This window comes from Camellia sinensis, chromosome 9 (assembly GCF_055761805.1).
Source record: "Camellia sinensis isolate YWXY chromosome 9, ASM5576180v1, whole genome shotgun sequence".
Taxonomy (NCBI): domain Eukaryota; kingdom Viridiplantae; phylum Streptophyta; class Magnoliopsida; order Ericales; family Theaceae; genus Camellia; species Camellia sinensis.
This window is the reverse complement of record NC_138969.1, coordinates 107,499,882-107,512,124: the sequence shown is the minus strand read 5'-3', so window position 1 is coordinate 107,512,124 and position 12,243 is coordinate 107,499,882. Positions and strand designations below refer to the sequence as shown.

Genomic DNA, 12,243 nt, shown 5'->3' with positions numbered 1-12,243 from the left:
TTAGGCTATACTTAAGGTGTGCGCTTTGTATGTCTTTTGCGCATAAGCATATGATGAGTATGCATATGAAGAGGTTGCCTTAGACTCTTGTTAAACTTAGTCTAGTAGATAGTTTAAACATCAAAAAGTCAAAAATAAAAAAGAATCCCTTTTGTGACTATATTCTATACAAAAAAACTAAGTTTATGAACAATAAACAAAAAATACGAAAGCTCAATCACTAAGCTAAGAATGTCAATTCCACTTTCAATGAAGGCAAGCTTCATTCTCCGCAGTGAAATGTTTGATGCCTTGAAGAGAAAAGTATTTATACGTTTTATATTTAATTTTTATTTATTTTTCACTATTGAAAAATATTTAATTTATTTATTAAACATTAAAATTTAAAATTCAAAATGCTTACATCTCAATGCCTTAAGACTTACACCTTGCTTCATGAGGGGTAAAACGCCTGGAGTTACGCATTCACCTTGCTTGGGAGGACTGCCATGTGGGGATGAGATGAGAATGCCTAGGTGGCGATGATGTGGTGCTCGTAGGGCTCACTACTTAGTTTGGTTTGGTTTGTTGACATATTAAGGCAATAGTAACCTAAACAACTTGACAATTGAATGGCCATTATGACTTTCAAATTTACTTGTGCTATAAAATGGTGTACAACAAATGGTTGTAGGTCTTGTGGATATGTATGTTGAGTACATTTTAGTGTGAATCTCGCTTTACTTGCTTTTGACATGGGACCCAACACATGCCTATGCAAGTTTGGGTCATGACATATGCTCCCCCTTCATCCCACTAGTGTTCTCATCAGGGGTCCAGTAGACACAAGTACTATCCCTTTTCAAAATGACTCCATGCTGCAGTGCTCCCAAGTCCACAAAATCATCAATGCAAGTTATCTTTGATGTCATAAGTTGCCACAGCGTTTATATATTCAAGATCCTTCCTTTCACACTTACATTGTCAAATTCAATACACATGCCTAACCTTGATAAGAAACCCTATTGTTATGAATAATTAGTAAAAGGAAAGTGAAATCCTAGTTAGGGTTAGTTGTTGCAATGGTATGTCTTAAACACAAGATTAGATTCATGGTGTATCCTAAAGGTTTGAAATCTAATGAATTTAACCAATATGGTTTGACTTGTTGCAGGAGCTCTCAAGTATTCTTTTTTATTAATATGGTTCTTAACTTGTGCTTTGTCTGGAATATTTGATGCCCAAACCTAAGAAGCACGAATGCATACATGACCTTGGACATGTCGTGCAACGATTTTGAAAAAATTAATATACTAACATGACAAGGATATGACAAAGTATTTTTTAAACATATTTTTATTTGTTATATAAATGTATATAAATTAAGAACATAGACATATAAGAGGCATCAATGTATGTGTGAGTGCCTTTTTATTTTTATTTTTATTTTTTTTTCTCCACTTCCCACTCTTAATTTCCATATATTTTACTTTGATCCCAAATTAGCTTTCTAGAGAATATATATATATATATATATAACGTTGTCCCGAGATGTGTCCAAACCAAACACAAGATACACATACATAAAGTGTCTCGTAAGTGTCCTGTAAAAAAAATAAAAAAATAAATTTTTTTTTACGTGTTACGTGGAGTGTTCGACACGTGGACATGCATGTTTGCGCGTCATGACATGTTTGGTGCTTACCACGTCTTGTTAGGCAAGCCCGCGAAACTCAATACTCCTTTGAATACAAATTACAAGCAAGCAATCAAAGCAAATACAAGGCAAATGTGTTACATTTGGAGTTATAATCTAGAAACAAAAGGATAACATTTCATTAACGGAAGAGTGAAATTACAATGCTTTTACTATGCACAAATGTGCTACAAAATAGGCCTAATACAACTCTTAAGTTGGGGTACATTAAAGGCACAAGTGGTCTGTTTTAACACTTGGGTACCCCCTCTTTGTAATAGCATTCTAGGCCATTAAGAAAGTGCTAGGAGGAAACATTCACTTTGCTTGAGGAGTTACAAATAATTATGAAGAAAGGGAATGGGTCACATGCTCAAAATACATATTTATACTAGTCTAAGCACCCTCAGGTATGGGCGTCGAGTGTGGGTATGTATTTAGATGTCGGACTCATCAAATCATAATTTTAAGGATGCGATGACTTGACAAAAAAATGTTATTTTTTTAATCAAGTATGTGAGGTAAAAATTGGTGCTATATGTAACTTTAGTGTCAAAAAGACATTTATAGTAATTATACAACAATATGTACATATAATATTAGTGTTACGTTGTATACGATTATATAAGAAGTATCTGTTAAAAAGTATCTGACGCATATCCCATACCCTTGTCTGAGTGTCGGGTGTCCAACCCATGATTTATTTTGAAGAGTTCGTGTAACATAGCTTGGTTGTGTGGCAAAAAGTGGCTTGATTCTTCCGTATGTGTGCTAGAGGCAGTGCTATGCTTGTTGGCTGAACAAGGCTGCAACTGGGTGTGCGTGCAAGGTAGATGTGGGTTGGACGTGGGCGCAGTCTTGTGGCTTGGCAGTGTGGGCGCTTCTTGGGCAATGTCTGGCCCTTGTCTGGGGCATCTCTTGGGCAATCCTTGGCTCTTTGCTTGGGCACCCCTTAGCACTTGACAAGCGCATTGAGGTGCTTGTGCGGGACATCATGGGCGCTTTGGAGTTGCTTGTGACATAGCGGCATGTCTGTGTCCAATATGTGTCGTACACAACAACCATTTTGGAGTGTCCATGCTTATTAGAATAATATCTTTGTGATTGTGATTCTGCTTAGCTGTCATTAGTGTAGTTTCCTTTCGTGCCTTGAGGCTTCTATTGTATGTTTCATATTATTAATATATAAGGGAGTGATGGTCTCATCATTCGCTAAGTTTGATTTCTCCTAAAATAAACATGGTATCAGAGCCACGTTTATCATCCACCCTTACTCAACCACCATAGTACCACCACGCTACACTGCTGAACCACCACACGCTACCGAGCCACCCAGACCCATCCAATAGCCACCAAGACCAGCCGACAGCCACCCAGGCCCAACCGACACCACCAGAGCCTATTTTTGCTCTTCTGTAGCCTCGTCTAGGGCTCACAACTTGGACAGGACAATTTCGGCACCTCCCTTGATGCATGATTAGGGTTTTCATAGCCTTTTTTTGTTCCAATCTATGTTTTGATTGACCCATCTGGTTCTTTGTTTCTCCCTTGTTACAAGTCTTCACTTTATTACTGAGAGTATTTCAATCCCTGTTTTGATTGATTGTACCTTCTCCCTATTTTTTGTTTAATTTTTTGGGTCAATATATGGCCTTAATCCTCAGCCTTGACTGATTATATCTCTCCATGGTTTGTGGTTGATTGTATGTGCCTTGATTCCAGTCATTTTTCGCTCTTCTAGTAGTAGTGATTGTTGCAGGTTGTTGTTTAGATAGTAGTATACTAAGATGGCTGAACTTACTAGTGAATCCAACACTAGCTCCCAGCCACCTAAAGGGGAGGGTCTCATTATGACTACTGCATAAGAAAACCTTAACCCTAATTGGAAAATCACCACCTCTTTGTTTAATGGTCAGAATTTCTTTCATGGTCGCAGTGTTTTAACACTTTTCTTGAAAAGCTGAGGAAAGATGGGTTATGTTGATGGGAGCATCCAAGCACCTAGTACCACTGATCCTAGTTATGACCAATGAGAGATTACAAATTCTCTGAGTATACGTGGCTCATCCACTCAATGGTTCTTGATATTGGTGAGGGCTACTTATTTATGGATTCAACTCAGGACATTTGGGATGCTATGGCTGGTACCTATTCTTGAAAGGGGAATTTTTCACATACTTACTTGTGCCGCTCAATTGAGCGCACAGTACAGTGTGAGATGACCATCCTTCAGTACTTTACCTTCCTCAGTAATGGCTAGAAATGTATGGATCATCTTTAGGACTACAAACGAATCTGCCCAACTGATTCTATGGGGTACTGCAAATTTATTGATCAGGAGAGGGTTTTCAAATTTTTGGAGGGTCTCAATGTGGAGTTCGATCTTGTTCGAAGTCGTGTCCTTGGGGTGTATGTTCTTCCTTCCCTTCAGGAAGCATTTGCTTATGTTCAGAATGAGGAGAGTCGCTGCTCAGTTATGCTTCCTCCTGCCTCCACAAAGTGTTTGGCCTTAGTCTCTGCTCCTCCTAGAGATGAGGATCGTATGTCCCGTGGTACACGCAATCCTTCTGAGAAGGATACTTTATTCTGTGACTACTGTCAATGGCCTAAACACATTCGTGAGACATGTTGGAAGCTTCGTGTACTCTATTTGGGGGTCATGGTGACTGCTTTGATAGTCGAGGGGGTTAATCTGGACTGTCTAGAGGACGTGGGTCTAATCCACGCGCCCATCATTGTAATGTAGTTGATACACATGACTCTGCTCCAGCTGTCCCATCTACTAATGTTGTGTCTAGTATGCCTTCTTCTGAGTTTGAGGATACTCTACGTTACTTGCTGGACCGTCAGACTTCCACAACTCCCTGCTGGTGCATCTTCCTCTTTGTTTGCCCATTCAGGTAACTTAGCCTCTTCTACACATACTTTCCTATCTCATAAAACTTTGCCTTGGATTGATTCTGGTGCCTCGGATCATATGATTGGATCTTCTGATCTTTTCTCGGAATATAAGCCCTCTTCAGGTCGGGACAAAGTAAGGACTGCTGATGGCACCATTTTTTCTGTTTCTAGGAAAGGTTTAATCCATGCCACATCTTCTTTACCTTTGTCATTAGTTTTACATGCTCCTAATTTTTCTATTAATCTTCTATTATTGAGTTGTCTTACTTAGGATTTGAATTGTAGTGTAACCTTTTTTCTTGATGATCATCTTTTTCAAGACCTTATCATGAGGAGGATGATTGGCAGTGTTAGAGGAGAGAATGGCCTCTACATCTTAGATTAGGAAGATCACATTACTCATCATGCCATCCAGTCTCCAACCACCCGGCGTCTGGGACATCCATCTTTTTTATTACTTAAGAATTTGTTTCCTTCTTCTTTTAAGAACAATAATGTTTATGAGTATAATTGTGAGTCGTGTCAACTTGCAAACAACACAGAGCTTCTTTTGCTCCGAGTATTAATAGAAGTTTCGTTTCTTTTTCATTGATTCATTCTGATATTTGGGGTCCTCGTGTTGTTTCATTAAAAGGCCATAGATGGTTTGTCACCTTCATTGATGATTTTTCTCGCACTACTTGGGTGTATTTACTAAAAGAAAAGAGCGGTTTTTTTTTTTTGTGTTTCAAACCTTTCATCAGATGATTCGCACTCAATTTGCGGTTGTTGTAAAAATTATGCGTTCTGATAATGGGGGTGAGTATATTGATTCGGGTTTAGGGAAATACTTTAACACACATGGCATTATTCATCAAAGTTCTTGCACCAATACCCCTCAGCAAAATGGGATTGCGGAACGCAAGAATCGTCATCTTCTTGATATAGCTCGTTGTATGACTTTTTTATGCATATGCCTCGGTCTTACTAGGGTGAAGCTATCCTCACCGTTGCCTATCTTATCAATCGCCTCCCTACTCAAATGTTGCACAAGCAAACCCCTCTTCAGGTATTCTTTGGCTTTTAGCCCGTGTCTTCTATTTCCCTCAAAGTTTTTGGGTGTGTTTCCCCTACTCGTGTTAAACTAGATCCTCATTCTCTTAAATGTGTCCTTCTTTTGTAGTCACCTACTCAAAAAGGGTGTAAGTGTTATCATCCTTCTTCACGTAAGTAGTTTGTGTCCATGGATGTCACATTCTTTGAGTTCCAGTCCTACTTCTTGTCCTCTTCGGTTTCTTAGTCATCCCTTTAGGGGGAGCCTTGGTTTGTAGAGATTCCTGGCATAGGATCTGTTTCTGAACCTTTACCAGTTGTCGAGGATATAGCATGTGAACCACAATGTGAACCAGCTATTGGGAATATGAAAGTTGATACACTCAAGGAGTAAGGAAAAGTTTATGTCAGGGACGAAGAAAGACAGAAGGTTACTTGCATCCAAGAGACCACTTCTCCTGATTTTTCCACTGTTGTCTCCTTCAACTGATGAGAGTCTAGGTAACTCTGATAACCCTGAATACACAGATCATGATATTCATATTGCCCACCAGAAGGGTGTGAGGTTTTGTACTCAACATCCTATCGCTAGTTTTGTATCATATTTTAATTTGTCTCATTCATATAGAGCCTTTGTGTTAAAAAATTCCTCTGTTAGTATACCTGATGATTTTCAGGATGCTCTTGCCACCCCTAAGTGGAAACGTGCCATGGTTAAAGAGATGAAAGCACTTCATAAAAATGGCACTTGGGAATTGATAGAGTTTCCTAAGGGCAAACGAACTGTGGGATGCAAGTGGGTGTATACTGTGAAGCACAAGGCAGATGGTTCGATTGAGCACTATAAGCTCGGCTTGTGGCAAAGGGCTTTACTCAGACTTATGGAGTAGATTTTCAAGAGATATTTGCACGAGTTGCTAAGATGAATTCAGTCAGGGTACTACTTTCTCTGGCAGCTAATCTGGATTAGCCACTTCACTAGTTTGATATGAAGAATGCTTTCTTACATGGTGATCTAGAAGAAGAAGTGTATATGGACATTCCTCCCTGGCTTTGATGATCTTAAAACAAAGGGTAAGGTGTGCAGGTTTCAGAAATCATTATATGGTCTCAAACAGTCTCTATGGGTTTGGTTTGAGAGATTTACTCAGGCAATGCTTAGATATGGATTCAAACAAAGTCAAGTTAATCACACTGTTTGTTAAACATTCCTTACATGATAAGACTACAGCTCTCATTGTATATGCGGATGACATAATACTTAAAGGAGATGATGTTGAAGAAATTCCTGGGTTAAAGGAATATTTGGCAAGTGAGTTTCAAATCAAAGACTTGGGGAACTTGAAGTATTTTCTAAGTATTGTGGTTGCCCGGTCTAAGGATGGAATCTTCATTTGTCAAAGGAAATATGTGCTTGATCTTCTAAAAGAAACTAGAATGCTTGGCAGTAAAGTTTGTGACACACCATTAGAGCCAAACCAAAAACTTGGTGATGATAGTGGAGGAGTTCTTGTTGACAGGGGGAGTTATCAGCTAATATTACATGAACTCACCAGTTTTGGCAAAGTACCCGTGTCGACAAGGAATCTGGTCGACATACGACATGGAGAAAGTGGATACGGTGGCATACCTATGATTAGGGCTGAGATTAGGGCTTCGATTGTCTTCATCACTGTCTTCTCTCACTGTCGATCTTGATCGTCTTCATGTCTTAGGGCTTCGATAGTCTTCGTCACTCTCTTCTTTCATTGTCGATTTCGATTGTCTTCGTCTCTCTCTTCTCTCATTCTTGATCTCCTCTTCGTGTCTATTTGCTTCTCTCTCTGTCTCTGTGCTCTCTCTCTCTCTTCATTTACTTAGAAAATATGAGGAAGAAGAAATATATTTCTGTTATATTCAAAACTTCTTATCTTACAAGACCAAATGACACTACTTATATAGGAGATATTACAAACATCATTATAACCCATTATATGCCACTTACATATTATATATTATCACTATCTACCACTATCATATTATATACATGCCACTATCTGCCACCAACACCACTATCATATTCTATACATGCCACTATCTGTCACCAACACCACTATCATATTATATACATGCCACTATCTTATAGAATTTGTTTTATATAATATAATTTATCGTATATAATATAATTTATATGCCTAAAATAAAAAAGTATTTATTTTATCATATATAATATAATTTCTTTTGCTTAATATAATTTTTATTTGTTATTTCTTTTTTTTATTTTTTAACATAATTTATTATTTCTTAACTTTTTAACATATAATAAATAAAATAAATCATCTAATTGTTTAAAAGAAATAAATCATATATAATAAAAAAAATCTATAAAATAAAATATCTAATTTTTATTTATTTTAACATAATTTTTTATTCCTTATTTATTATAATTTTGTATTTATAATATATGTGTCAATTAAAAATAAAAAATTAATTATATAGATAAATTAAGAATATTATCAATAAAAATAATACATAAGATAAAAAATAGTAAATATATTTAAAAAATAACTATTTAACTCATTTTTATATAATAAATATATTTTAAAAATAATTATTTAACATATCCCCGTATTCTCAATTTTTAGTTTTGAAGTATCCGACTCCCAGATACGCACCCGAACCCAAACCCGATACCCACACCTAAGTCCGTGTAACGTAGGTTATCAAAGACTTGTGGGTAAGCTCATTTACCTATCTCATTTACATCCGGACATTGCTGTTGCGGTTAGTGTGGTTGCTGTTGCGATTAGTGTGGTTAGTCAGTTCATGCATACTTCTCATGAGGCAAACCTAGCTACAGTTATGTGGATTCTTAGATACTTAAAATCTTTGCCTGGAAAGGGCCTCTATTACTCCAAACATGATCATCTTAGTGTGGAAGCTTATATAGATGTTGATTGGGCAGGATCGGTAACTAATAGAAGGTCTACATCAAGGTCTTGTACCTTTGTTGGGGGAAGTTTGGTTACTTGGAGAAGTAAGAAGCAGAATGTGGTAGTTAGATCTAGTGTAGAGACGAAGTTTAGAGCCATGACACAAGGTGTGTGTGAATTTTTGTGGATAAAGTTACTGTTGAGTAATCTAGAAACTGAGTAGATAGACTCTATGCGGTTATACTGTGACAATAAGGCTGCTATTAACATAGCTCATAATCCAGTTTAACATGACCGGATAAAACATGTTTCAAATTGATCGTCACGTCATCAAGGAGAAACTCACTAGTGATACTATATGTACTCCTTTTGTAAAGTCTGGAGAGTAGCTGACATATATTCTCACCAAGGGAGTTGCAAGTAAACCGTTCCATGATATTATTAGCAAGTTGGGCATGAGAGATATTTTTGCACCAATTTGAGGGAGAATGTTACAATAATATCTTTGTGATTGTGATTCTGCTTAGCTGTCATTAGTTGTAGTTTCCTTTTGTGCCTTGAGGCTTCTACTGTACATTTCATATTATTAAAATATAAGGGAGTGATGGTCTCATCATTCCCTAACTTTGATTTCTCCTAAAATAAACAATGCTTCCTTGGCCCAAACTTCGCAACGGAAATAACTATATTTTACTAGTTTTTAGGGATATTGAAGTTTCATTGTCATATTTATGTACATATAGTTAAATGCAACATCACTGATGACCATACAGTTATTTAATCCCTTAAAAAAATGCTTGTTTCACCAAAGCAACAAGAAAATGCACAATAACTTGTCTAAAATGATTTAATATTTCCACCAACTTTCTCGAGGTATAAAGCCCTGTCTAAAAGCTGTAAATTGATTGTTTTCAACAGTGAAAAATTCTCTACCCATTGGTGCTTAACTCGATGACATAAAATCTTGGTGGAATTAGTGACATGAACAAATTACCCATTCGAGTGCATTGAAGTTCTTAGTTTACATCTGCTGTTGAAACACTTGCATCCTACATGAATAACTCTTGTCATAATTGTTGAAAAACATCTGCTGTTACTCATATTTAACTGTGTTGCATTGCAGGAAAATGTTGGTTCCTCTACCTCCCCCACTGGGGCTTGTTTTTCTAGGAAAATGTTATCTACTTCTGACTTCATTCTGCTTTGTTTCCATGGCAAATGGAATTAACTTAACAGATGGTCTTGATGGATTGGCTGGAGGGACTGCTGCATTGGCTTTTATAGGAATGTCAATTGTGGTACTTCCAATATGTTCTGGTCAGTATGGATATCCAATAGCTTAAAATTTCGCTTAATTGGATGTTGATGTATTTCCTATAAAATCAGAGCACGACATTTGATAAATTTATTTCGTTGCTTTCCCCCCCAAAAAAATTATATCTGAAGTAGTAAGAATAGGAAATTCTATGGAATTATTAGCATAGATTGTATTTTTGGGTATCTATTCAATTGAATTCTTTCGAGTTGTTGGCATATACTGTACAAACACTAAGCAGAAGAGAACTAGAATCTGACCAAGCTTTAAGTCAAGCATCTTCGGAGAAACTAAGGGTATGTTTGGTTTGGTTTTGAGAGATAAATTTTCAAAAAAGATTTTGGAGAGAGAGTTTAGAAATATTTTTGGTTTGTTTGGTTGTATATTTTGAAAATAGTTTTGTAGTATGGGAGTTTGGGATGATATGATGTTTTGTTATAATTGGGTAGATGTGTGTGAGAAAAAAAGTGATTGACAAAGAGAGAGGAGAGAAAAAAAGTGATTGATTGATGTGTGGGAGAGAGAAAGTAATTTTAGAAATTTTTTTCCAAAATCACTAAACGAAACAAAATTTTGAAAAATTTTCTTCAAAATTTGTTTTTGAAAAACAAACCAAACAAGGCCGAAATTATGCATTTTTATGCTTTGTCCAAGAATTGCTCTTACCTTTATCAGATTAGTGTAATTTGTGCTAAATTTTTCATCCAGGCATCTGACTAAGACAATGAAAATGAATGAGACTTTAGGCTTAAGCTTATACTTAAAAACTCTTGGATCCATCAATTCTTTCCAAAGCTGATCTGATGATGCAGAGTATAAGAAGCTCAAGGAAGAGTGAATTCAAATAAGCTACATATTTGGAAATTGACATGATTTCAAAGAAAATCCGATGGGAAACATATATAATAGATGTTTCTAGTATTATTAGAGTTTTATTTTATAATTATTTTTATGTTTCTAGGATTTTTAGGTAAAGGGTATGTTGGTAATTTTCATAATTGCTAACATGGGCTGTAGGGGATGCCCATGGGTTGTCTTGTGGTTAAGTTATTTAATTGGTTTTTTATTTATATTTCTTATTTGGTCTTAAATTAGTTTTGGAAGTCAGTATTTTTAATAGTTTTCTTTTTTTGTTTCTAGTTGGAATAGGAAATCTCTAAAGTCTATATAAAACTATGTAATGCTTCTAATTTAATAGAGTTGATATTTTTATAGAATTTTCTGAGTCTCTTTTTGGTTTGTGTGATGTAGTGCAACCCTAACACCAGGTGTGGTGCCTACGGAATCTAGGTGCTATGCCTAGACTTTTTTTTCTTTCTTTTTCTTTTCTGTTTTAGTTTCTTGTTTGCAGCTCCTAAACAGCCCCTGTTTTGATATCTTTCTCCTGATCTATCAATCCTGAGCCTAATTAATTCTATTCATTAATCGAAAGCCTAAAATTCCCACTGATTTTCAGCTTTAAACCACCATAAAACTGTAAGAATATTATGTTAATTATGTTAATATATTAGATTGATTGTGTGAATAGTAGGTTTATCCCAATTTCCTATTTTAGATTAGGTCTAGGATTGTTATATATGTCGGTTGTACTCCTTGTATTATACACAATTGAATATACATATTTATTCACAAAGCTTACATGGTACCAGAGCTGGTTGAGAAATCCTAGCGGTCAGTTGAAGGAGGTCACAATCATTGGTCGTGAGTCGTCTTCTTGGCTCAAATTGGTTCGTGACTTCTCTTACGGAATTGGGTGTCGATCGATGCTCCTTGCTTCATCAGTCGTCTGGTTCGTCTGGCTCGTCGATTATCTGGATCATCTTAGTCTAGTTCTCTCTCATCAACAATAGTTGTTCTTCTGTCTTGCCAAAGGGCTCCCCTTCGATGAGGCTCGTCTCTTCCTTCTGGTCGACTTGGGTGACTCATCTGGTCGACCTATCTGTTCGATATGATTTAGTGTGCTTTGACCCCTCACTGCTTAGTCTTCTCTCTCTAGTTCAGTGTTTGGTTTGCCAATCGGGTATACTTCTTATTTGCTCCATTGAATAGTTGACCCATCTAGTACTGTGCTTTGTTTCTTATTAGCTATGAAGCACGGACACGGACATATGACATGACAGAGACACGTGGACACACAAATTTTCAAAAAATGGGGGACACGACATTCTAAGGACACGTTCAATATATATAATTAAATTTGTTTCTTATTAGCTATGAAGCACGGACACGGACATATGACATGACATAGACACGTGGACACGCAAATTTTCAAAAAATGGGGGACACGACATGCTAAGGACACGTTCAATATATATAATTAAATTTATTTATTATATGTCATAAAATTATTTAAAAAAAATTAAAAAGGTAGAGAAAATAAATAAATAAACCAACCAACCAAAAAAAGA

The 12,243-nt window shown here is 36.4% G+C and overlaps 1 protein-coding gene across 5 annotated transcripts in view; it reads left to right on the top strand.

Annotated features, from left to right (window-relative positions):
- The window catches only part of TRANS11 (translocase 11), a 69,809-nt gene that overhangs the window by 26,886 nt on the left and 30,680 nt on the right, over positions 1–12,243 (top strand). For all 5 annotated transcript variants that reach the window (XR_014340166.1, XR_014340165.1, XR_014340167.1 and 2 more), the window contains exon 6: positions 9,644–9,837. Coding sequence is in view for 2 of the 5 variants with exons in the window: in XM_028254587.2 (XP_028110388.2) it covers positions 9,644–9,837 (194 nt within the window). In the remaining 3 variants the exon portion in view is untranslated. The remainder of the gene's footprint in view (positions 1–9,643; positions 9,838–12,243) is intronic.